Source organism: Misgurnus anguillicaudatus, chromosome 7 (genome assembly GCF_027580225.2).
Source record: "Misgurnus anguillicaudatus chromosome 7, ASM2758022v2, whole genome shotgun sequence".
NCBI lineage: Eukaryota > Metazoa > Chordata > Actinopteri > Cypriniformes > Cobitidae > Misgurnus > Misgurnus anguillicaudatus.
Genome location: NC_073343.2, coordinates 25,603,627 through 25,629,293, shown reverse-complemented (window position 1 = coordinate 25,629,293; position 25,667 = coordinate 25,603,627). Strand labels below are relative to the sequence as shown.

The window sequence follows — 25,667 nt, the reverse complement described above, 5'->3', positions numbered from 1 at the left end:
CACACGTGCTAAACTGTTGGCTTTAAATGCTTATATCTTCTGTATGCGAATGTTGATTCATACCAAAATGCTTTTTTGCATAGTTGTGTTTGATAAATGAAAACTTCTGGGGTTACGTATGTAAATGTTGTTCCCAGAGAAGGGAACGAGACGCTGCGTCTCCTTTGCTGTCACATGCTGTTCTAAATAATACTGTTGCTATGCATACTCGACCTGTAGTGGTGAACCGGAAATAAAAGATTGAGTTCCTCCCCAGTGCCGGGTTGGTTGTGTATATGACACTTGCCATACTTCCAGCATCCCTGTAATGCCATCTTTGGCAATATTTCAGATAGCGCTCTACTTCCTGGCTCACGCGTCACCCTGTCTTTGTCGTTAAGCCTCACCATTTGTTGAATTTGATATACAAATTCAGACGCACTTACCCCTGGAAGCGTCCCCAAAGTGTCACCCCACTGACGCAGCGCTAACAATGTATCTTGAAAGGTAACACGGTGTAACCTTGCTCTTACTTGCTCTTCCCCACATTTTGTCCTTGAATTTGAGGGTATTAGACCTGGAAAGTCCTTGAAAGGTCCTTGAATTTGAAGTTAACTAAGGTGTGGGAACCCTGAAAGGCATTTGGGGGTGCAGGGGGGGCATTGCCCCCCCAGACCAGAGCCAAATTTCATTTTGTTTGAGATATCAATGAAATAGAAATATAAGAATTCATATTTTATTTGTCTAATCTTAATATTTTAATAGCTACACAGAGTAATTTACGGCTTAAATAGTTTTAAGATTTAATAACCATGAAGCCGCAAAAGTATTGCTGTATCCTTGTTTACAGGTAGGTACCCCCACAGAATTGAAACTCCGCCCTTGTACTCTACCTTGATAATAAAGTTTTACAGTAACAGAATTGATGCTGACTAATTCGGATAACAGGAATTCATGATTGTTTACAGAAAATATTATCAATGATGTCCAAATTATGAAAAATTATTTAAAATATAACCGTTTAAAAAAAGCTACAAAAAAAGAATGCCTTTATGGGGCAGTTTCCCAGACAGGGTTTAGGGTAATCCGGACCAGGTCGTAGTTATTTTAGGACAATTAAGTGTTTTTTTTTTTTTACAAATATTCTTTATAAAAGCATGACTGATGTGCATTTGAGACAAAACAGTGGCACTGATATACAGGTTTTAGGCCACCATCACCAGCTTTGTTGTTTTAGAAAAGTTTTAATGTCCATCCATATTTGTTTTTCACTCTTTTTTTAAGATACAAACAGAAAATACTGGAAATATGTACACAGAATTTAAAAACAAAACAATTTTTAGAACTAAATGTCAGTCAGTTAGTATTTAGTGTGACCTCTCTTGGCACGAAACACATCTTGAGCTTTTTTGAGGAGACTGAAGTCCTGAAGTAATTTTATTAGAATTAGAAATCAGGATTTAATTTTATTTATATTTAAGAGATCTTGCAGTTTCCTGCTATTGCTCAAGTAGAAGGGGAGTTTACCCTAAATACTTGACACTTTTAGCTTATAGTTTTGTATTGTTTTTGATACTACATACACATTTCCTGTATTTTCTGGTTGTGTTCTAATAAAGAGACTGAGAAATAATTATATATGATCACTATACAATTGCAAAAACAACAAATCTAATGGTGGCTTTTGCATAGGACTGTTTGTTAAGATATGTCAGTGCAAGATGATGTTAAATTAAGGCAGCTAAAACATGCTTTTTTGTCTGGGACAAGAATAAGGCCTGTCTGGGAAACCACCCCAAAATTAAACAATGACATTACATATAATCACCTTCATATTATGTGTTATTCATATGCTCATGTGTTTTGACCCATTGCCCCATACACTTTACTTGCTACATAATGAGCTTATTTGAGGTTTTCATCAAGATTAACGTGGCTGTATTTCCTCCTTTAAACAGGATGCTATTACTCACAATTCCTTCTATCATCCAGTGAGAACTATTGAGAGAGGAGATTTAACACAAGGATTTAAAGACTCAGATCACATCCTGCATGGTACAGATACGTCATGATGTAAACCCCAGTCTGTAAAAAAGTGTTTCCCGCATTAACATTTTTATGTAATAGTGTTTGTCCTGCTAATTTTGCAAGCCGTCTCTAATCATATGATGCTTCAGGTGAGATTCACATTGGAGGACAGGAGCACTTTTATTTGGAGACTAACTGTACGATAGCTGTTCCTCGTGGAGAGGATGGGGAAATGGAGATGTTTGTCTCAACACAATCTGCCACTAAGACCCAGGTATACATGCACTTACACCCTGTATGCACCAATAGTGCATTCACACTAGCCGCGGTAGAGGCGGCAAAAACGCGATATTCGCACGTAGTTGGACGCTTGAATATTTAAGTTTACCCGGTTCATTTGCGCGTGAAAGCTGCATGGGAAATTCTAGTCATTAGAGACATTCACGTGGAAATTCGCATCACGGGAGGGGCTTCTGCAACTCCTGTAATGACGTCACTACTACAGCAAGGTCCTGATTGGTTAACGCGGCGCGGAAATCTGCAGAAGTTCAGACTTTTCAACTCGCGTGATTCCCGCGGAAATGCTCAATTTGCACGGAACGCGGCATCCACGCCATGTCTACCGTGCGTACCGCGCCGCAGGATGGCTAATCGCGTCTTTGCATTGACTTAACATGTAAATCACTTGCGCTTGCCGCCTGAACCGTGTCTGGTGTGAACCTTGCATTACAACTTACCCTAATGCTGACCAGCTGTAATCTTGATTCTTAGTTGGGTTAAAGTTATGCAACTTTATTTTTCTTCATTTGTATGAAAATGTAACATATTATATGTTTCTATACTTGTACACTAATACATAACAAGTATATTGCACCAACATAACTGACAAAAATTATTCAAATTAGTAGACCAGAGATAATGCCTGATTTTTGTGATTGCTGAAAATTATTATTTAATGCTAATTCTAATATTTAAAGGCGGGGTGCATGATTTTTGAAAAACATTTTGGAAAAGGGAGTCGGGCCGACTACCAAAACACACTTGTAGCCAATCAGCAGTAAGGGGCGTGTCTTTGCCTGGGTTTGCGTATGTGTGGGACGGGTCTATTAAAAGAAAGTCCAGATTCTATTGGGGTAGGGGCGTGTTTGTTTAGGTGATTTCAAATATCAACATTGGCTTTCAGAGATCATGCACCCCGCCTTTAACTGCATTGTAAGTGGTTTGGATAAAAGCATCTGCCAAATGTGCAAATGTAAATGTAACAAAGTGGCAGAAATTCATACACTTAGTAAATGTAATTATTTTGTCAAATAAATCAGTCAATAAAAGTGACTTGACAATGTAATGGAATATATATTTAGTGCACATGTTGACTAAAATCTGTCTAAGCAATGGCATATGATTGGCTCATTGGCTTGAATTTGTCTCAGAGCCTCGTGGCAAAAGCTTTGGGAGTCCCAGCCAACCGCGTGGTGTGCCGTGTGAAGAGGATGGGAGGTGGATTCGGAGGAAAGGAATGTCGTAGCACCATGCTGTCCACAGTGGTGGCTGTCGCTGCACAGAAGTATACAATTTTTATATAAATGACAGAAATTCATGTAAATCCTTTGATATTTGTGTCTATTTAAAGGATCATAGCACTGTGGAGCTTAAATATTGTGTCGTCTTTAAGGGTTAAACGACCAGTGCGCTGCATGTTGGATCGTGACGAGGACATGCTGGTTACAGGCGGTCGGCATCCATTCTTTGGACGTTACAAGGTGAAAACATTTTGCCATCAGACTCAAAGGGATCGTTCACATCATTTACTAACCTTTAAATTGTTCCAAACCTGTATAAATGTATTTCTTTGGTATGCAGAACACATATGGAGATATTTTGAAGAATGTTTGTAAACATTCTGGGGCACCATTTACTTCCCTCGTAGGAAAAAACAATACTATGGAAGTAAATTGTGTCCCAGATCTACATGCTAAAATCTCTGTGCAATCTCTTATAGGTTGGATACATGAACAATGGAAAAGTGATGGCAGTTGATATGACTTTATATAGCAATGCAGGCAATTCAATGGACCTTTCCTTGTCAGTAAGTAGTAGGCCTTCAATATCTCAAGTTGCACATTGCCCCCTTGTGGCCAGTGCTACACATTTAAGTAACTTTTTTAAAGGTATGTCAACCCAAAATGAACATTCGGTCATCATTTACCCACCCTAAAGTTGTCACAGACATATACATTTATTTGCTCTGCTGAACACAAGGAAGATATTTGTAATAAAGCAGAAAAAGTAGCACCATTGATTTCCATAGTAGGAAAAACCAATACTGTGGAAGTCAATGCTGCTCAGACACAAAATTGCCCACAATATCTTCCTTTACATCTAGCAAAACAAAGAAATGTATACAGGTCTGTAATAACTTGAGGGTAAGTAAACGATGAGATTTTTCATTTTTGGGTGAACTGTCCCTTTAACCTCCAGTCCTAATGTGTTGTTTCCAACACAGATCCTGGAGAGAGCACTATTCCACATGGATAACTGCTACAACATTCCTAATATTCGTGGCACAGGCTTCATGTGTAAAACGAATTTGCCGTCTAATTCCGCGTTCAGAGGTTTCGGGGGGCCGCAGGGCATGATGATAGCAGAGAGCTGGATGAGTGATGTCGCTCATAGCTGCGATCTGCCTGCTGATGAGGTTAATGAACTACATCTCAGTACTATGCTCATGCAAATGTACAAATAATAATACTACATGTAACAGTGTCCTGCATTGCTTTTCAGGTAAGGAGGCTGAATTTGTACAAGCAGGGAGACCTTACACATTTTAATCAGCAATTGGACCAATTTACCATTGACCGCTGCTGGCTGGAATGCATGCAGATCTCAGACTTCAGCAACCGCAAGGCTGCCGTAGAAGAATACAACAGGTCAGTTGATCTTAGAAATGTATACTTATTATATCAAATTAAAATGTACAGTACTGTGCAAAAGTCTTAGGGTACCATTAGATTTGTTGTTTAGTTCAACGATTTCTCAGTTACAGTACATGTGTGCAGTATTACATTATTCAGAATCACATTATAATCTAAAGTTTTAAGAATTTAGTGTGATCATCTTTTACACTTCAGTATTTGCAGGAACCTGCAGGCTCTCTTAAACTTGAATTAAATGAAACCAAGAACTAATTTTAATGTAATCATTTAAGGACTTCAGTCTCCTAAAAAGAGTTCAAGATGTGTTTATGGTCAAGAGAGGTCACACTAAATACTAATTGATGCCTCAAGTAGACATTGTAAATATTTCTTATATTTTCTATTATGCATGGTGGCCACAATACTGTAAAAATGTTTTAGTTAATTGTTTAAACTAAACTGTTTGTTTAAAAAAGTTTTATATAGATTTAGTTTGTATTACATGATTGACTAAAGCTTTGGATATGTTTCAGGATTTATATGCACCACTGGTCAAAATTTTGGGTCACCACAATGAGTATTACTGCAAATAAAATTAATTTATTTCACTGCAAAAAAAATGAATGTCAAGAAAAAAATTCTAAGTATTTTTGTCTTATTTTCATTAAAAAATAACTCAAATGACCTAAGAAAATAAGTGTAGTTTTTAGACCAAAAATATCAAATTTGAGTGATTTATGCATAAAACCAGCAAAACAATCTGCTAATGGGGTAAGCACATTTTTCTTGATATTTTCTTGAATTTAAGAAAAATTTGTTTTTCCTGTGTTTAAGAAAAATTTTCAAGATTTTTTGCTTACCCATTGGCAGATTGTTTTGGTGATTTTATGCACAAAATCATTTAAATTTGATATTTTTGTCAAAAAACTAGACTTATTTTCTTGGGTTGTTTAGCTCATCAAGAAAAAGCATCTTAATTTAAGATTTTTTAGATATTTTTACTGAAAATAAGACATAAATACTACAAAAATAAAAAAATTGTTTCTATTCAATTAATTCAAATATATATATTTGTTACCACATTTTAGAATAATAGAAATAGTAAACTCTTTCAAACATTTATTTTTTAAATGTTTTTCAATTTAAGAATTTATTTTTAGATTTTTTACTGAAAACAAGACATAAATTCTACAAAAATATAAAAAATGTATTCAATTAAATTAATTTAAATATATATATATATTTTATAATAGAAATAGTAAACTCTTTCAAACGAAATAATTCAAAATAAAACTGTAAATGTTATATTTAAGCATTTTTAAAGTAGTCGGACCTTTACTTAGAATTTATAAAAATGTATTATAAAAATACTGGCATCCCCAGTATTTAACAGTATTATAAGAGTTCCCATCTATTTTGAGACATTATTTGGCCCAAGTCGTTTATATCAATAAAATTTTATTAAAACGCAAGTTTTATTTTGTACCAAAAGAAATTTGTATGTACATTGGCACAATTATAATTTTGTCTATAAAACTAATTTCAAACATTTAAGCATTCACCTTCAGACTTCTGGCTTTAAAAAAATCATGAGGAACTTTCCAGTTAAGTGGAAAGTTTTGGTGGTAGAGTAATTAGTATATTGCTGTAAATTTTTGTGTACCATAAAGACTTTAAGCTACTTGTATACCAGGCAGCACCGTTGGACTAAGAGAGGCCTGTCCATCATTCCAACCAAGTTTGGCATCAGCTTTACTGCTGTCTTCCTCAACCAGGTCAGCCCCCTTCAAACCTCAGATTAATGACTGTAAGAGAGAATGGTGCATGTTGTATGTGTATTAAAAAACATGTATTTGTAACCCAGGCAGGAGCTCTGGTACACGTGTACACAGATGGTTCTGTTCTGCTAACTCATGGTGGAACCGAGATGGGACAAGGTCTCCACACTAAAATGGTCCAGGTAACGCAAATAGACAAACCAAAATTGCCTAAACTGTTTTGATATATACAGTAACTGACTGTCTGAGCTTGTTATTTAACCCTTTGTTTTTGTGTTGTACAGGTGGCCAGTAAAACACTCGGCATCCCCTGCACAAAGATTCACATCACGGAGACCAGCACTAACACGGTCCCCAACACCAGCCCTACAGCCGCTTCGGCCTCCTCCGATCTTAACGGCATGGCTGTTTACGTAAGTCTTACGTGGCAGGTATTCACATCACTAGTGTAGAAATGCAGTGTTGTGTGATGGCTTAAGATGATAAGGAGTTCAACACAGCTTTGTATCCTCCTACAGAATGCTTGCCAGACATTGCTAAAGAGACTTCAGCCATACAAAGACAAGAATCCTAATGGAGTTTGGGAGGAGTGGGTTAGTACATCTTATATTACTTTTTATATAATTATGAAATGTATGATTATTTTCAGTAAGATTGTTGTTGTTTTTTCCTATTTATGCAAATTAAACAGTCCATTATACATTTTGTATTGTATATTTTGTATATCCTTTCTATCATTAGCACTGTTCCTTTTACACAAACATTTTTTATCCATCATTTTATCCAGGTAAATGCAGCATACTTTGACAGGGTGAATTTGTCCGCCAATGGATTTTACAAGTAGGTCAAATACATCTTTTTTTTCACCTGTAAACCAAATCATCATTTGAGGAGTTTAGATGCAAAACCCTCTACATGCATCTGAGTTTTTGTGTAAATTAGTAATCAGGCTTTTAGGTTCAGTCATTCAACTTTAATTACATTTTGTACAAATGTTTATTGATGTTTAACAAATTTGCACCAAAACCCTCTAAGCACATGCACATTTTTTTGGCAAAAACCTCCACATCTAAAAAACATCAAGACATAGTAAACAATAAAAAAAAAGGGAGCACTGTGATCCATCCCATACTGCAAAAAATATATTTTTAAATATATTTTTTAAATAGTTCAAAATATACAAAACATGGCCAAAAAATATATTTTGGAATATGTTTACAAGCATATATTTTCACCCATATAATTTGTGCCGTTTTTGGTATATCTTACATTTTATTTTTAAAAATAAATACATTTTAAAACAATAAAAAATATAATTAGCTCTCCATATATTTCAATCCAAGGAAATATATTCACGTTGCATTTAAAAAAAAAACTTTTTGTTACGAACCTGTAAACATACAAGTTTTTTTTAAAAAGGTTCAAATAAAGTAGTTTCATCTTCAAAAATATACTTTATAAAATGAACTTGTAATTAGCATATATTTAAAAAAAATGTAAATAATACATTTTTGCCACAAGGGATGTAAAATAAAAAATTGATTTGCTTGCCCTTGAAATGTATTTAGATATTAACACATATTTCAAAATGTATTTCCAAATTCAAAAATATATTCCACTGAGCATTACTTTCTACAAAACGTGTTTAGCATACATTTAAAATATATTTTTGGCCAGAGAAATGTATTTTTTTGCCGTATGGGATGGACCCAAGTTTGAATGTGATCCAATGTCGTTTTGCGTGCCGTTTTTCATCCAATTCCTCTTCTGTGCACTTAGAGGACTTTGCTGAAAAGTCACTGTGGCGTTTATGCCAACAAAGTGGTATGGTCTGAGGTGGGATTAAGTGGATTTAAATTGAAGATATTTGATAAACATATAATACCTGCCAAGAATATTCAATCAAAATATCATTTTTGACGGAGGTGACATTTACTGTAGCGCCTTGATCTCTTTATTTCTTTTTAACATTAGCTGTGTTTCCATTACCCTTTAAAAGGGACATATCATGAAAATTTGACTTTTTCCATGTTTAAGTGCTATAATTGGGTCCCCAGTGCTTCTATAATCCTAAAAATGTGAAAAGGATCAACCCAGTTACTTTGTTTAAGTAAACCATCCTCTGTAAGCATGTGAAAAAATAGGTCATTAAAATTTGTCTCCTTCTGTGATGTCAGAAGGGGATCATCTAATAATAATACCGCCTCTTAATCCACACTATTCAACCAAAATGGCACGTTTTTGCTCACACATTCAAAGTGGCAATTTTAACTTGCTATAATAAATTATCTATATGGTATTTTGAGCTAAAACTTCACATACAAACTCTGGGGACACCAAAGATTTATTTGACATCTTAAAAACTTCCCGTTTAAATTGCGCTAACTGACATCACAAATTGAAAATACAGTCAATGGTGGTGGCCCTGTTTCCATTAGCCGTATTTACAATTCGCAATGTCTCACCATATTATTCACATTGGTGCTCATCAAATTTGGATTGGTTATTAATTTCATTATATTTTGTAGGACTCCAGATCTTGGCTATGATTTTGACACAAATTCAGGAAGGCCGTTTAACTACTTCAGTTACGGCGTGGCGGTTTCAGAGGTGGAGATAGACTGTCTTACTGGCAGTCATAAGGTAATACCACTATAATGAGGAATATGTGTGATTAATGTTCTTAAAGGGATAGTTCACCCCCAAAAATGAAAATTAATTTACTTACCCTCCTGTTGTTACAAACCTGTATTATTTTCGTTGTTCTGCTGAACACAAAAGAAGATATTTTAAGCAATGTTTATACATGAACCGTTTCTGAGCACCGTTGACTTCCATGGTAGTATTTTTTCCTTTCTAGTCAATGGTGCTTCTGTTTCCTGTTTGATTACAGATATCTTGTTTTCTGCATAACAAAGACATTTATACAGGTTTGTAACAACATTAGGGTAGTGTTTTGGAAAACTGTGTGTATGGAAACAGGAGTCGGTTTAATTACCTGCTCTGGACCTAAAGTCTATAGTGCATGTGGTCTAAGTATAATTTTACTGTTACTTTAAGAGGACAAATTTGTTTTTACCCCACATATTAAAGACAAATTCCCCCAAACAATGTTTATTTCAGCCTAACTTTTATACCAGCCTCTCTCCTCGCATTTTAGAACCTTCATACATCCATTGTCATGGATGTGGGCAAGAGTTTAAATCCAGCACTGGACATTGGACAGGTATTATATCTAAATTTCTCTTAGTTGTTATGCTCTTCATGATTAAAGCATCTGTTAAATGACAAAATGCAATACAGATTGCCAAGCAGTGAATTCATCATAAATATCAGCTGATTCAGAACTGTGTGTGGTGTGCAGATTGAGGGTGGCTTCATGCAAGGTTTGGGACTGTTCACTCTGGAGGAACTACGGTACTCTCCCGAAGGTTTCTTGTATACTCGCGGACCTGGAATGTACAAGATTCCTGCTTTTGGAGATATCCCCACTGAATTAAAGGTCTCGCTGCTGAGAGACTCTCCTAATGAGAAGGCCATTTTCTCCTCAAAGGTCAGACCTTTAAGAATATTAAACAATAGCAGAGCGGAAACTTTTCTGTAGCTTGATTGGGAAAGCACGATGCTTGCAACATTAAAGTAACTGGTTTAATTGCTGAAAAAAAATCATGTTTAAAAAAAGTTCCTTTGGATTTAAATTTTGTGTGGCAGATGCTTTAATCCAAAGTGTGCCTCACTCTCCCCTATTCAGGCTGTTGGAGAGCCTCCTCTCTTTTTGGCATCTTCAGTGTTTTATGCCATTAAAGATGCCATCACATATGCCAGGGCAGAATCTGGTCTCACTGGACCCTTTAGATTGGACAGCCCAGCCACACCTGAACGGATTCGAAATGCCTGTGAGGACAAATTTACTAAACTGGTATGTAGCAACTTTACTGTTGACTATCAGCGGTTTGAATAGTTTGGTTCATTTTACGCAAACAGTACATGGCAATGCTGAAAAACAAATCAACTGAGCTGTTCATAAATATAGACCAGGGTCAAATCAGCTTAAAAATTCAATCATGTGGGAACATTACTTGTCCAATATTTCTACAAGCAAAGACTACACCTATAATGTATGTTTTAAACATGTACATTGTGCCCCAGAGGCCTTGTTAAGAGAACTGTTATGCCCAAATATTTCCAAATGTAAAAATGATGTAGACTGCAGTGGTGGCTCATGAATGCTCATCCGAGGGGCGCAAATTCAAAAAATGTGTTCAGAGTGTCATGTGTGTTGCTTGCGTTTTCAAAATATGTGTTTGTTGCATCATGTTAACCATGTGCGTCATGTGTTTTGTCAAAATAAGTGCCTGCTGAACACGCGTCATAACCATTCAGGGCTCCAGACTGCCACCAAATGGTGGCATTTTGCCACCAAATGGTGGCATTTTGCCACCAAATGGTGGCATTTTGCCACAAAAATTTAAAGGATTAGTCCATTTTCTTAAAAAAAAATCCAGATAATTTACTCACCACCATGTCATCCAATATGTTGATGTCTTTCTTTGTTCAGTCGATAAGAAATTAGATTTTTGAGGAAAACATTGCAGGATTTTTCTAATTTTAATGGACTTTAATAGAGCCCAACATTTAATACTTAACTCAACACTTAACAGTTTTTTTCAACGGAGTTTCAAAGGACTATAAACAATCCCAAACGAGGCATAAGGGTCTTATCTAGCAAAACGATTGTCATTTTTGACAATAAAAATGACAAATATACACTTTTAAAGCACAACTTCTCGTCTAAATCTGGTCGTGATGCGCTAGCGTGACCCGACGCAATACGTCATCACGTTAAGGTCACAGAGGACGAACGCGATACTCCGCCCCAGTGTTTACATGTGTTGAGAAAGAGGACCGTTCCTACGTTGTTGTATGTCAACTGATACTAATTAATGTCTTTGTGTCAGTTTGTGGTTTAAAATGGTCCGCAAATATGCGTTTTATATGTAACACGTGACCTCCCTACGTCACTACGCATTTACGTTAGGTCGCGCTGGACCGGACCTAGACGAAAAGTTGTGGTTTAAAAGAGCATATTTTTAATTTTTCTTGTCAAAAATGACAATCGTTTCGCTAGATAAGACCCTAATGCCTCGTTTGAGATTGTTTATAGTCCTTTGAAACTCCGTTGAAAAAAACTGTTAAGTGTTCAGTTAAGTATTAAATGTTGGGCTCTATTAAAGTCCATTAAAATGAGAAAAATCCTGCAATGTTTTCCTCAAAAAACATAATTTCTTATCGACTGAACAAAGAAAGACATCAACATTTTGGATGACATGGTGGTGAGTAAATTATCTGGATTTTTCTTTTAAGAAAATGGACTAATCCTTTAAGAGTGTGCCACTGAATTTTACATCCAGTCGCACATGTGCGACCAGTAAATTTGACCTTTTCTTGTGATGGGACACTGAATTTGAATCATTGTACTTTCTGCATCTATCATTAAAGTATTTATTAGTAATACAGTAGAAATTAATTCAAATTTAAATATTTGGTAAGCATGTTGATTTACAGTGTGTGCCCCTAAATTTTCTGGTTTCACCCCTAAAATTTTCAGGTGGAGGCCACTGTGCTCCTAGTGAAAAAAGTTAGCCTGGAGCTCTGCCGTTTATGATAAAAGAGACACTCACGTTCACAAAATACACGCAAGACACTCCCTTAACAGCAAACTCTGATTATGCATGAGACTATGCGAGTATCTGGCAAACGCGAACGTCTATTTTATCATAAACCCCTTTAGATGCGTCTGCAGCAGGCACTTATTTTGACAAGACATGTGATGCACATAGGATCACTCGACGCGCAGAACACATATTTGGAAATTACGGGCTACATACATGTTGTGACGAACTTCGCATCGAGCGCCCTCGAAAAAGAAGTCACCAGGCGCCACTGGTAGAATGACCACTTGCAATATGAAATAAATGTCCGACCATAAGTTTTCTCTGTTGAATATGTGTATGTGTGTGTTTCAGTGTCCTCCTGCTGACCCTGGCACATTTACTCCATGGGCTGTGCAGGTATAAAACACACCAAACCTGATTTAAAGGATCTCAGCATCTATGAGCTCTCAACTGCTGCATTTGAACGCACAAGACGTTACAGGAAACCAAAACATTGTGATTCATAATTATTGCTGATGAAATTGAATTTAGCTGATCATGCGATCTTAATATGTCAAGGTGCTGTTCAAGTATGTAGGAAAAACATTTTAAAGTTATCCTACATGGTTTTTAATTATAGTTTTCATTTAATTAAAGTGTTTGTGGATTATTGTTTAAAATAATTACATTAAATTTATTTTATATGATTTCACTGATTATGATTGTAATTTAATATCCGCCTTCACCTCAATGCTTGCCATTCTAGCCTACATATAGTAATTTTTACTCATGATCAGTGTACTGCTGAGTTTTTTCATACTTAAGCATCATATTTTATGTTGTAATGTCAAATCTTTCCTAACAGATGTAAAAAGATAAGGAAGTATTAATTTTAATTGAATGACTCAAAGTGCCAAATGTATCTAACTTTATTTTATATGAAAATAAAGTCTGTTTTCTTATTATTTAGAAAAGAAAAAAATTGTAGAGAAAACTTACTATTTTTGTTTCAACTTACTTTTATCTTGACTAAAGATAAGTTGTTATAACTTATTAGATATAGTTGAAATATGTCGGCTACATTTTATAAGTTGTAGAAACTCATTTCTTGTCAAAATAAATAAAATTAAGTTGAAATAACATGAGTTGATTAAACAAAAAAATACAGGCAGCCAATAAATTTTTTACAGTGTGCTGTGGGTATTTATTATAAGGGGCAAACTGGAAATGTGTGGAGTGTTGACTGTATAATAACTACTTCAACAGATCACCATATATTCGCGGACTGTTTTGCTCGTTTGTCCGTGTCGTTGTCGCGGATCTTCGCATTTTTCCATGTCCATACCATGGACTTTCTTTTCCGTGTCAGTTTCACGTATTGATTACTTAATTGTTTTTCCTATTTTTAAACCATTTTCGCTTTGGTTTGGGGTTAGATTTGGGGTTTGGGTTAGGATGTCTTTTTATGTAACAGAAAGTTGTTCTAACCCCAAACCCAAGCGACAATGGTAAGAAAATAGGAAAAAACAATTGAGTAACCAATTCGTGAAACTGTCACAAGTAGGGGGGGGTCAGTGGCGCGGGCGCAGAGGGATGCGGAGATCCGTGGCAGTGAAGCGAATAGATGAGCAAAATATTCCGTGACTATAACTTTGTGAGATATAAATTCGTGAGATCAGGCTCTTATATTACCTTAATGAAAACTTCTGACCATTCTAGTTCTTATTGAGGTATAAAGAGAGGATGTACTTTGATAAATGAACCCCTAAAAATATATTTAGTAGATTTGTGTTAGTTTCCAGGTCACTACAGCCTGTGAAATGCTGTTCTAGCAGAGGATGATGTATTTGAAGGCTTGATGGAAAGGCTTCATTCTGCAATCACAGAGAACATGATTAAATGCCAAATTTTAATATGATAAGACTATTGTCAAAATGCTGCATGACTGTTGCAGAGGAACTGTACACTTCCGTACTACGCTGATACTCTCAAAAGCATTGGACGAGTTATAAGCAAGTTATTATAGTTCATAAAGTTTTTTAATAGGGACATTTATCCTTCAAACTTGCATTGGTTGCTTTTAGAAAGCCTTTACTAATCCATTGGATTACTTCTGTGAAGGATGGATGCACTTTTGGGGCTTCAAAATCTCCAGCCCTGTTTACTACCAATATAAAGCTTGTAAGTTTTTCTAATATAACTCCAATTGTATTCATCTGAAAGAAGATGGTCATATGTATCTCGGATGGTTTGAGTGTGAGTTTATTGTGGGGTAATTTTCATGTTTTGGTGGAGTGTCACTTTAAATAGACTGTAGGCAGAATTTAAAAAACCTTTGTTATTAGCGACAGCGGTGGCGGTAAAGTGAACTGCAGCCACCAACTTACTGCAAATGCTTGTGCTTAAAGGGATAGTTTACCCTTAAAAATTAAAATTATGTCATCATTTTCTCGTCCTCATGTTTTTGGAAACCTGTATGAATTTCTTTTTTCTGATGAGAAGATATTTTGATAAATTATGTTAAGCACACAGCTGATTGAAACTTCCATAGTAGGAAAAGAAATATTATGGAAGTATTGTGATAAATGATGAAGAAGATATTTTGATAAATGATGAAGATATTTTTATAAATGATGGTAAGCAAACAGTTGACGGTACCTATTGAATTCTATTGTATTTGTTTTTCCTACTATGAAAGTCAATGGTTACAGTCAGCTGTGTGTTTTATCAAAATATCTTCTTTTGTGTTCATCAGCGAAAAGAAATTCATACAGGTTTAGAACAACATGAGGATGAGAAAATTCATTCATTTTTTGGATGAACTATCCATTTAAGTCCTTAACACAGTTGAAAGCTAAGGAATGTCTCGTTTTTTAAGTTTCGTTTCAAGCTACTCACACACTGGTTATAAATAATATACGCCCCTTCTGCGTATTAATGCGAATAATGCACGCATTTTTTTTAGAATGATTTATTATTACGTATTATTCATACGATCGATCTTCTGTCTTTATTTGCCTTGCTGCCGCGGTGGCTAAGCACCAGGTACTTCCTGCTCCTTTCGAAAAGAAAGGTGTTTCTGTGCGCTACGTGGCCACCTGTGAGAGTAGGTGTGTTTGATGTCGCTACGCAGACCGATACGAGCATGACATCAGAGTACCGCGAGAGCACATCTTTCGAATCACTCTCGCGGTACTTTGAAGTCATAGGCCGGTCGGTCTGCGCAGCGCCGCATGAACTCAAACATACCTACCAGCGACAGTGGCGTTAGTGACAGATTCGTGATGGCTGCTGAAGTACAGCAGGTGTTTGACAAAAATGTCAGCGCGAACGACAAGACGGAGAACACGCTGGAAAACCAAACCGACACGGAGACTCACGAGCTCCACTCTGACGAAGATTGTAAGTCGTGTGAGAAAGATGAAGAAACACAGAAGTCCTGGATTACAGAGAGCAATTGGGGCTTTACTTTAGAGGAGCTCTTCGGGATCGCGCTGAAGTTCTTTAAAGGTACAGAACTGTGATATTAAAAGACATACAGCAGTAAAAGTTACATTTCCTTTCACTTTCCCTTTCCAGTTTGTTATCTGTACGTTAAAACTTTTATCTGAACTTGATTTTATGCCTATAACGTTATTTCCTTAATGTCTTCCCTTCAGTCACTCTGTCTGCTACCACCATTTAGGAATTTAGGAAAATTACATTCATAATTCCGGTTATGTGTAGACATAAACGGACAACTTTCCAGACATGTTAACACTGAAGAAATTTCCTATTATTGTTTAGTAAATATAATGCATTTTATTGACTCGCATAGAGATGAATGGAAAAGCCTTCAACCCAACATATGAAGAAAAGCTCCGCTTGGTTGCACTACATAAACAGATCACAATTGGACCTTTTAACCCAAACGCCTGTCCAGAAATTGGGTTCTTTGATGTGCTGGGAAATGACAGAAGGTAACCTACTGTATAAATTATCTTGATGAAAAGCTTTAAAAACAAATTAATGTACAAAACCACCATATTACGCATGTAATAACTGTTTAAGAACACATTGGTTCAATAAAATATAACATATTAGCAGTGCTGGGGGTAACGCGTTACAAGTAACGTGCGTTACGTAATAATATTTTTTCTGAAGTAACGAGTAAAGTGACGCATTACTATTTAAATGTACACATTAATATTTGAGTTACTTTTTTTAAGTAATGCAAGTTAATTTTTTAGTTTAATTAATTCATTAAAAAAAAAATCTGTACAGAATTAAACTAAAGTAGTTACATTATGCACTCTATGCATACACGCCTGTGTGGGAACAGTTTGAGTCAGAAACTGAGACGGCAGGCCAGAGTTCGACATTTTTGTGATGAAATATGCAATTTCTAAATGCATAACTTTTCAGTCATAAAAACACATGCAAGGCCTGAAAGAGATCAAGCCTCGACCAAGAAAAAGTAACGCAAAAAACTAAAAAGTAACGTAAGCATTACTTTCCATGAAAAGTAACTAAGTAACGCAATTAGTTACTTTTTTGCGAGTAGTTTAATATTGTGATGCATTACTTTTAAAAGTAACTTTCCCAACATTGCATATTAGCAGGGCTGTCAAAAGATTCATCACTATTAATCATATACAAAATAAAAGTTTGTGTTTGCATAATATATGTGTGTGTGTACTTTGTGTATTATGTATCTATAAATACACACATACATGTATGAATTTAAGGAATTTTTTATTTAGGTTTATTTTAATTTATAAATCTCTCTATATACACATGTTAATGTTTCTTAAATACAAACATTAATGTGTATGTATTTATGTATATAAAACAATCACAGAGCACACACATAAATTATGCAAACTTTTATTTTGTATGCATTAATCACAATTAATATTTTTTGACAGCCCTACATATTAGTACCAATACCATTGATCATGACTGCACCATGGTATATGGGTCCCTTTTTGACCCAGTGTTGGGTCAAAAAGGGACAAACCCAGCTGTTGAGTTAAATTATTCCACTAAATGTTTATATTTGGTCCATATTATAAATAATTATTATAAATAAGTTAAAGCTACACTACCTGTTTGTAGGTAGGTTGTAGGTTAACAGTATTGGCCAAAAGTAATGATTTTTGTTTTTACAATATTTGCTTTCAATGCCCTCTCAGGTTAAACTATCAAAATATGAGGTGTATGGAAAATAAATAAGAATAAAAAACACTGAACTTTAAAGCTATTTATTGCACAATTTATTTAGCAAAAAGGCAACTTATTGTATAAGAGAAATTGGGTTTTATTTAAATATACTAAAAAATCTTCAGAAATACAAAAAATTTATAGCATACAATTTGATATGTTATGAATATTTGTTGATCTTATTTTGTAATCATTGTCCTGGGCTATATCTTTATAAACAATTTTTTCCCAAACCTCCTTAAATTCTTCTCCAAACACACCAATGCAACATGCATGCAAAATGCATATTTGATAAAATTTCAGAAGGTAACCTACTGTATAAATGATCTTGATGAAAAGCTTTAAAAAACAAATTAATGTACCAAACCACCATAGTACGCATGTAATAACTGTTTAAGAACACATTAAACAGTAGTGTAGCTTTAACTTATTTATAATATATAATAACTTATATAATAATTATTTCAGTTCAGTATTTATTTTTTATTTAATTAAATTATTATTTAATTAAGTGATTATATCAGAAGATAATATCATGGTATTTTGATGTATACTCTTAAAAACGCTGGATTATTTATAAAATCAGCAGGACATAACTTTTGGCCACTACTGTATACAGTATGCATTACAAAATGGGTTTCATGTACGTAACCATATTGCAAACCCTAAACATGTTTCAGTAATTCTGTGTCATTGCATTTCTCAGGAAAGAATGGTTACGGCTGGGCAGCATGGCCAAAGAGGACGCCATGGAGGACTTTGTGAAGCTTCTGAACTCTTGCTGCAGTCTGTTTGCTCCATATGTCACGTCACTCAAGATAGAGAAGGAGGATCAAGAGAAAAGACAGTAAGGGTTGTGAAATAGTACCAGAAGTTTCAAGTTTTTCAGGATTTACATTTTGCATTGGTGTGTGTGTGTTTAGAAAAGCAGAGGAAGAGCGTCTGAGGCTGGAGAGAGAGGAACAGGAACGACAGCGGTTAGAAGAGGAGGCGCGTCGCAGGGAGGAAGAAGAGAGGAGGAAACAGGAAGCGGAGCAGATGAGGAAAGACGGGATTGAAAGGTTACAAATAGAGCACCAAAAGTGAGTGTCAGCTTTCCGCCTGAACACGTCTTATGTAAATATTAGATTTGCGAGCAACAGATGACCCCAGTTGACTTTTTTATGTCGGTTAAGTTAAACAAGCATCTGTCAAGTTCTCATTTATTTGCTATAACCATCAAATAGAAAGTATGCAAAAACTTATTTTTATTTTTTTAACATTTGTTTATGTGTTTACAGAAAGCAGATCATGGCTGTTTTGAATGCACAAACGACTGTGCAGTTTCAACAGTATGCCAAACAGCAATTCCCAGACAATCCAGAACAACAGCAGATACTGATAAAACAACTACAAGAACAGCACTACCAACAATACATGCAGCAAGCTCTCCGCCTGCAACAGGTACGAGTATGACCTGAAATTTACCATAAGAATTACAACAATGGGCCTGTAGCTCAACTGGTAGGGCGAGATGTAAGCAACGACAAGTGTGATTACCCTGAAAGCATTAAAGGTCCCATTCTTTCTGTTTTTGAAGCTTTGATTGTGTTTACAGTGTGCAATATAACATATGTTCATGTTTTACGTGTAAAAAACGCTGTATGTTTCACACAATTTACTTATTTGTATACCGCTGTTTCACTGTCTTAAAACGGTCTGATGTCTTCCTTGTTCTATGAAGTCCCTGTATCAGAAATACGTATTGAGTTCTGATTGTGTAGTTTGTTTAGTGTGTTGTGATTCGATAGCAGCTTAGCTTGCCGTTAGCTTAGCTGGCGACTGACGTATTCCTGTGGGCGGAGATTATTTAAAAAACTGTTCTAGTGACGTCATTAAAACAGGAAGTAGAGGGCTGTAGTCCAATCCGGCCGTTCGCTGTAGGCTTTGAAAGGCGAATTCTGATAAAGAAAATATATCACCTGGCAGTGAACTCTGAGCTTTATCATTTTACAGGTATTATTTATGCTATTATAGCAACATTACACACTAACTAGGGTTGAAAAAATGAGATCAGAAAGAACGTGACCTTTAAAGTCATAAGTGGATGTAAAATGTCATTGATGAGGTTGATTAGATTAAAGGGAACACAATATTGATAAATGATGCCAACTTGTGTGTGACTACTATTAAAAATAAAAGTCAGCCCTATATTATCAGGATCCTAGTCTTTTTTTCTGTGTGTGATTTAAGAACTCGATCTATAATTAAGATTTTTATTTGTACAGATGGCCATGCAAAAACAGCAAAAGGACCCAGCTCAAACACTCGAGGCTTCGCCTTCTGAATCAAATGATGCGGCGTCCAACAGCCAATCAAATTCATTAGACACTCAAAAGCATCAAGCCGACTCAAAAAACTTTCGTTTGGTAGTAGAAGGCAAACCAGGAGGTACATTTGACTTTACTACGTAAATCTCAATCTAATCTATGAGATTAGGAGCATTAGGAGTTTGATTTTACTCATTGATTTTACATTGATTTAACTTTTTGACATGACCTTACTCAGTCTAGGTTACATTTTCACAGAATGTTCTTTACATTATGTAGTACAATTTTATGTAAAAATAACTTTAGCTGGATTTTCACAGGCAGGGTCAGATTTGCTAGATCCTAATAAGATAAAAATAAATTATTAGTAAAATATGTAAAACCAATTAAAGGAAAACACCACCTTTTTTCAATATTTTACTGTGTTCTTACCTCAACATAGATGAATTAATACATACCTATCTTTTTTCAGTGCATGCACTTAATCTTTTTAAAGCGCTTAGTGAATGTGTTAGCATTTAGCCTAGCCCCATTCATTCCTTAGGATCCAAACAGGGATGAAATTAGAAGCTACCAAACACTTCCATGTTTTCCCTATTTAAAGACTGTTACATGAGGAGTTACACGAGTAAGTATGGTGGCACAAAATAAAACGTGGCGGTTTTTAAAGCCAATAAAAAATGAGAACTATATTGTATGGCGGAAGAGCACTTAGTTTGCAGCACTTTGACCTTGGGCGCAGTAACATCATCACTCCTGACTACTCCCCCTCTCGCTCAAACTTCCAACAATATTGTGATGTTACTGCGGCCAAGGTCAAAGTGCTGCAAACTAAGTGTTCTTCCGCCATACAATATAGTTTTGATTTTTTATTGGCTTAAAAAAACCGCCACGTTTTATTTTGTGCCACCACATTTACTCGTGTGGCTACTCATGTGACAGTCTTTAAATATGAGGGCATGGAGGTGTTTGGTGGCTTCTGGATTCATCCCTGTTTGGATTCTAAGGAATGAATGGGGCTAGGCTAAATGCTAACACATTCACGACGTGCTGTACAAAGATTAAGTGCACACATTAAATAAAGATAGTAAGTTGAGGTAAGAACATAGTAAAATATTGAAAAACTGTGGTGTTTTCCTTTAAAGCCTGTGTTTAATGATTAGTTCTTTTTCAAAATACATAAATTCGGCTTTTGTTAAAGTGCTTACCCCTTTCATTCAAACAGAGGTATCTGTTGTGGCCCCATCTATGTGGACGAGACCTCAGATAAAAGAGTTTAAGGAAAAGGTGTTGTACGATAAGGAATCTGTGATTACGGTGGGCCGAGGAGAGGTGTTGACCGTACGGGTGCCCACTCATGAGGAGGGCTCACACCTTTTTTGGGAATTTGCCACCGATCACTACGACATTGGTTTTGGGCTGTACTTTGAGTGGAGGGATTTGACAACACCAGCAAGCAACACAAATGAAGGGGAATCTGCTGCTGAAACTACAGAAGGTAAGAAGAAATGCAAACGCCTCTAAACGCCATCTCCAAAAAAATTAGATAATGTTCATCAAATACTTTCACTTAAAGAGGGGACATACCATAAAAATCTGACTTTTTCCATGTGTAAGTGCTATAATTGGGTCCCCAGTGCTTCTATCAACATAGAAAATGTTAAAAAGATCAAACCAGTAACTTAGTTTTGGTAAACCATTCTTTGCAAGCATGTAAAAAAATAAGTCATAGAAATTTGGCTCCCTTTGTGATGTCAAAAGGGGATAATACCACCCTTTACTCTGCACTATCCAACAACAGCACTGCCATTTAGTGCAGAGATCAGCTCATTTGCATTTTAAAGGACACACCCAAAAATGGCACATTTTTGCTCACACCTACAAAGTTGCAATTTTAATATGCCATAATAAATTATTTATATGGTATTTTGAGCTAGAACTTCACATACATACTCTGGAGACACCAAAGATTTATTTGACATCTTAAAAAGTCCCCTTTAAAATGTGCTTAATTTTTGCCTCATGTCATTCAGAAATACAGGTTTGTTGGCAGAATCCATTAAAAGTCTGATAAAACAAGAAATCATGTCAGATGCACTTACTGTAAAGGGTTTTGCATCTGAGCGCTTTAGCTAGAATTCTGCATTTCTTATTATTACTTAAACAGCAAGTATTCCTTTAAGATTTGCTTAGTTATAGTATTTCCTATGCATTCATTTATTATTTTAATTTATATTATACAAATGTATTTAAGGAACAGCACAGGTTGAAGGAGAGAAAGAAAGTGAAGAATGCAGACTTCCGCTGGTTAATGAAGTGGTTCCTGTTTCTCGCCGAGACAGCCATGATGAAGTGTATGCGGGCAGTCACCAATATCCTGGGCAGGGAGTTTACCTTCTGAAATTTGACAATTCCTACTCGCTCTGGAGGCCGAAGGTCGTCTATTACAGAGTTTATTACACCAGATAAGCATCACTGAGACAAACCACATTTTAAAAGACCAGGTGTTCAATTCAGATACAAGATGTTGAGCATTTGATTGCGATAACAGTAATGTTTTTTTTTTGTCTTGTTTACTGAGAGATTCTTGAATCCTGCTTTGGCTTCCTAGTCTAAAACGTGAGAGTCATGATATGCACAACAAACATAATTTGTTTTTTTATATTGTGGATAAACTATTTTATTTTTTTCTAATTATATTTTAATGATTGTGTTAAATCAATGAAGGAATGGTGTGTAAAAATATTAATTGATGTGGTTGATTTAGGCACTTTAAAGTTTTATAAAGGAGTGGATACCATTATATATGTTTTTGTTGATTTGTAGGATTTCTTTACTTTTGTTTGGGGTATTGAATGAATTGAAGCAATAGATAATTTTGACTTTTTATGTTAAGGTTTCATAATTGTACACTATAAATGTTTTTGAATGTTGTTTTAAGGGATAGTTCACCCAATAATGAAAATTATGTCATTTTTTCACTCTCATGTTGTTATAAAACTAAATAAATTTCTTTGTTCTGATGAACACGATGGAAGATATTTTGAGGAATGTTTGTTTCACTGTTATAGTATCCTTTTTTCCTACTAGGAAAAGTGAATGGGGCTCTTGATCGGTAACAACATTAGAGTGAAAAAATGATGACACGATTTTTATTTTTGGGTGAACTATCCCTTTAACAGTTTATTTGTACGTTTATGTATGGCTCAAAATGTGTGTTCATAAAACATAATTTAAGAAATAACAACTCTAAGTTCATAACATCTTTGCATTCTAATAAGATAAGAATATTTAGTTTGCTGTCTTTTCTTAAGCATATGTGTCATGTGAAATACAGAAATAAATACTGCTGATATTTAAAGAATGCTTGAAACTACAGTCTGCAGCCGTTTGTGCTGACACACGCAAAACTTTTCTACAAACCTTTCAATATATATACTAAAAGTAAAGTATATTTAATTGATCATAATGTGTACAACTGTCCATTGTTTCTTTTTTCCTATTTTTGTAAAGTATAAAGACTTCATACTGAAATTAAAATTGTTATTACACTTAAATGAGTTGCGTATAAAAATAAGTACAGGTTGTTTTTGTATTGCATTCTTTAATAATTAATTATACATGAATAATAACCCATTTTCGTATCACTAAAGCAAATAAAAAATCTAGAAAGGTATGAAGACCTTCCATTCAAGTGTCTATCCAAAAGTAGCTTATTTTATTGCTCAACCTCAAGTCATCAGAGATACACATGTCCATCATCTTTCAGACAAACACAATTTGAGTAATTGTAGTGAATGTCCTTGTCATTGAGCCGTGTGGATAACTTTTGTGAAGGATGGATGCACTTTCTGGGGGGTTTAAAGTCAGAATTTGTTCCCTGGCTCTTCCAAGCTTTATAATGGTAGTAAACAGAGCCAGGGAACAAATTCTGACTTTAAACCCCCCAAAAAGTGCATCCATCCTTCACAAAAGTAATCCACACGGCTTAATGGGGTTAATAAAGCAATAAACCCCAAGAAGCAGTGGGTTACCAGTGCATTTTATAACAGCTAAGGGGCGTTGTTAGGCACGACGCGAAACCCCCTTAGCTGTTATAAAATGCACCGGCAACCCAACGCCTCGAGGGGTCTACTGCGTTTATAAAACGGTTACTTCATATGCATAAAGTTAGCGGGATTTTATAAAATAAAACACAAATAAGTTGTAATTATATTACTACAAATATTACTCTTCCGCCAAACAAAGTAGTTCCTCAGAATCAAGTGTGACTGAAACAGAGCGCAGTTCACAAACAACACAGACGCAGCAAAGATACAATGAAAATATGATTAAAGACGGTGGTGTTTATTTTATAAATCACCATTCATCTAATTTATACATTAACATTTATATTGTGCTGTTGAAGTGATGATCAAATATGCTTCTAAGCATGCTGAACTCTTTCCCCGTCAGCGTTTTTTTTTTAAGTTGCCACCCGGTTTTAGTTTAATGCCTTACAGAAAAATGATCTTCTTTAAATAAACATAAAATATAAAATGAAAGAACAGACCATCCGCTTTCAAACAACAACAACAAAAAAAGTTTCATCCTACCTTAATTTGTTCTCTTATCAGTTATCACCTCTCACATTTTCAGCTAAAAGCGGAGATAATTCCATTTATGTGAAGAACTTTAGTAAGAAATCAGATTCAGACATGAACAGTACTACACGGTGTTTTCAGTGAATGCGTCAGTGTTTAAGTTGGGTAAGATCGCCACCCAGTGGATAATAGCGGGCGTATGAACTTCAGTTATAAACTCCTCAGACAACGTTTTCTCTTTATCGACGAGATGACTCAACAGTATTTATTGACATTTATTTGGATATCGCCATTAATTGTGCAATTGTAGACAAATTAAAAATATGATTAAAGACTGTTGTGTTTATTCTCATAAATCAGTACGCAACAACAGTGGCGCAGTGATACTTATGTAATGTGGTCTGAACCGTGAGGTTACCGGTGTATTTTATCACGGCTTAGAAGCGTTTCAACCAATCAGAATGAAGAACCAGAACTGCCCGTTTTATAATAAAGGTTTTCTAAGGGCAATCAATGCGGTTTTGTAAAAAAAATCCATTTAAAACTTTACAAATAAAAATAACTCATGGGGTAATTTACAGTACATTTTATTGCTGAACTATCCCTTTAAAGCAGTGTTTCTCAAACTTTTTCAGCTCTAGGACCACTTTATCTTCCTATTTTTTCTGAGGACCACCTAACAAAATCTCACTCTAACACGCCCCCAAAAAACAACATAATAGGAAGGATAAGCTAAATTTAAGTGTAATATGCAACTGTTTTAAGTCAAAAACTAATTTTTTAAACACAAATGCAATGCCATGTTCAGAAATTTTTATATGAATTTTATTTCATTTGAACAAGTAAATGTGAAATGAGTTGCAGCTTAATATGAACAACAAAGTGCACATGTGAAAAAAACCTGCAATTTAACATACTGTAACAGCCTAGGTTCCACTGAATGTCATTCCAAAGAGCCAATAGTTTAAAACTGAGGTGGTGGGTATATGACGTCTATGGTTGTAACAATGGTAACAATAAAATGCTGAAATTTTTTTTCCCCTTAATGTCCAAAATCACTGAAATTACAGGGATTTTACACATAAAAACAAAAGCTAGTACATTACAAAACTAATAGATCTGTGGATTTTAGCTGCTTTCACTTGACGCTTGATCTTTTCTTTTGACTCCTCTCTGATTTAGCCACCGATCCATTTTTACGTTATATGGTAAGAACTGATAT

General features: G+C 35.3%; 2 protein-coding genes across 2 annotated transcripts in view; both read left to right on the top strand.

Moving 5' to 3' along the window:
• Positions 1-13,059, top strand: part of xdh (xanthine dehydrogenase) — a 36,010-nt gene extending 22,951 nt beyond the window's left edge. The window contains exons 20-36 of the mRNA XM_055171681.2: positions 1,938-2,034; positions 2,157-2,281; positions 3,438-3,571; positions 3,680-3,767; positions 4,007-4,093; positions 4,511-4,702; positions 4,789-4,934; positions 6,613-6,694; positions 6,784-6,879; positions 6,982-7,110; positions 7,216-7,290; positions 7,485-7,537; positions 9,226-9,340; positions 9,858-9,923; positions 10,062-10,250; positions 10,449-10,616; positions 12,724-13,059. Coding sequence (XP_055027656.2) covers positions 1,938-2,034; positions 2,157-2,281; positions 3,438-3,571; positions 3,680-3,767; positions 4,007-4,093; positions 4,511-4,702; positions 4,789-4,934; positions 6,613-6,694; positions 6,784-6,879; positions 6,982-7,110; positions 7,216-7,290; positions 7,485-7,537; positions 9,226-9,340; positions 9,858-9,923; positions 10,062-10,250; positions 10,449-10,616; positions 12,724-12,774 — 1,893 coding nt within the window. The 3' untranslated portion in view covers positions 12,775-13,059. The remainder of the gene's footprint in view (positions 1-1,937; positions 2,035-2,156; positions 2,282-3,437; positions 3,572-3,679; positions 3,768-4,006; positions 4,094-4,510; positions 4,703-4,788; positions 4,935-6,612; positions 6,695-6,783; positions 6,880-6,981; positions 7,111-7,215; positions 7,291-7,484; positions 7,538-9,225; positions 9,341-9,857; positions 9,924-10,061; positions 10,251-10,448; positions 10,617-12,723) is intronic.
• A 2,503-nt stretch (positions 13,060-15,562) lies between these two features.
• On the top strand, positions 15,563-23,428 carry LOC129418112 (Golgi resident protein GCP60). Its single transcript, XM_055173028.2, has 8 exons — positions 15,563-15,861; positions 16,169-16,310; positions 18,260-18,400; positions 18,477-18,635; positions 18,834-18,996; positions 19,821-19,983; positions 21,088-21,360; positions 22,117-23,428. The coding sequence occupies exons 1-8, from the start codon at positions 15,585-15,587 to the stop codon at positions 22,329-22,331; spliced, it is 1,533 nt and encodes a 510-aa protein (XP_055029003.2). The 5' UTR covers positions 15,563-15,584; the 3' UTR covers positions 22,332-23,428.
• Positions 23,429-25,667: the final 2,239 nt, after the last annotated feature.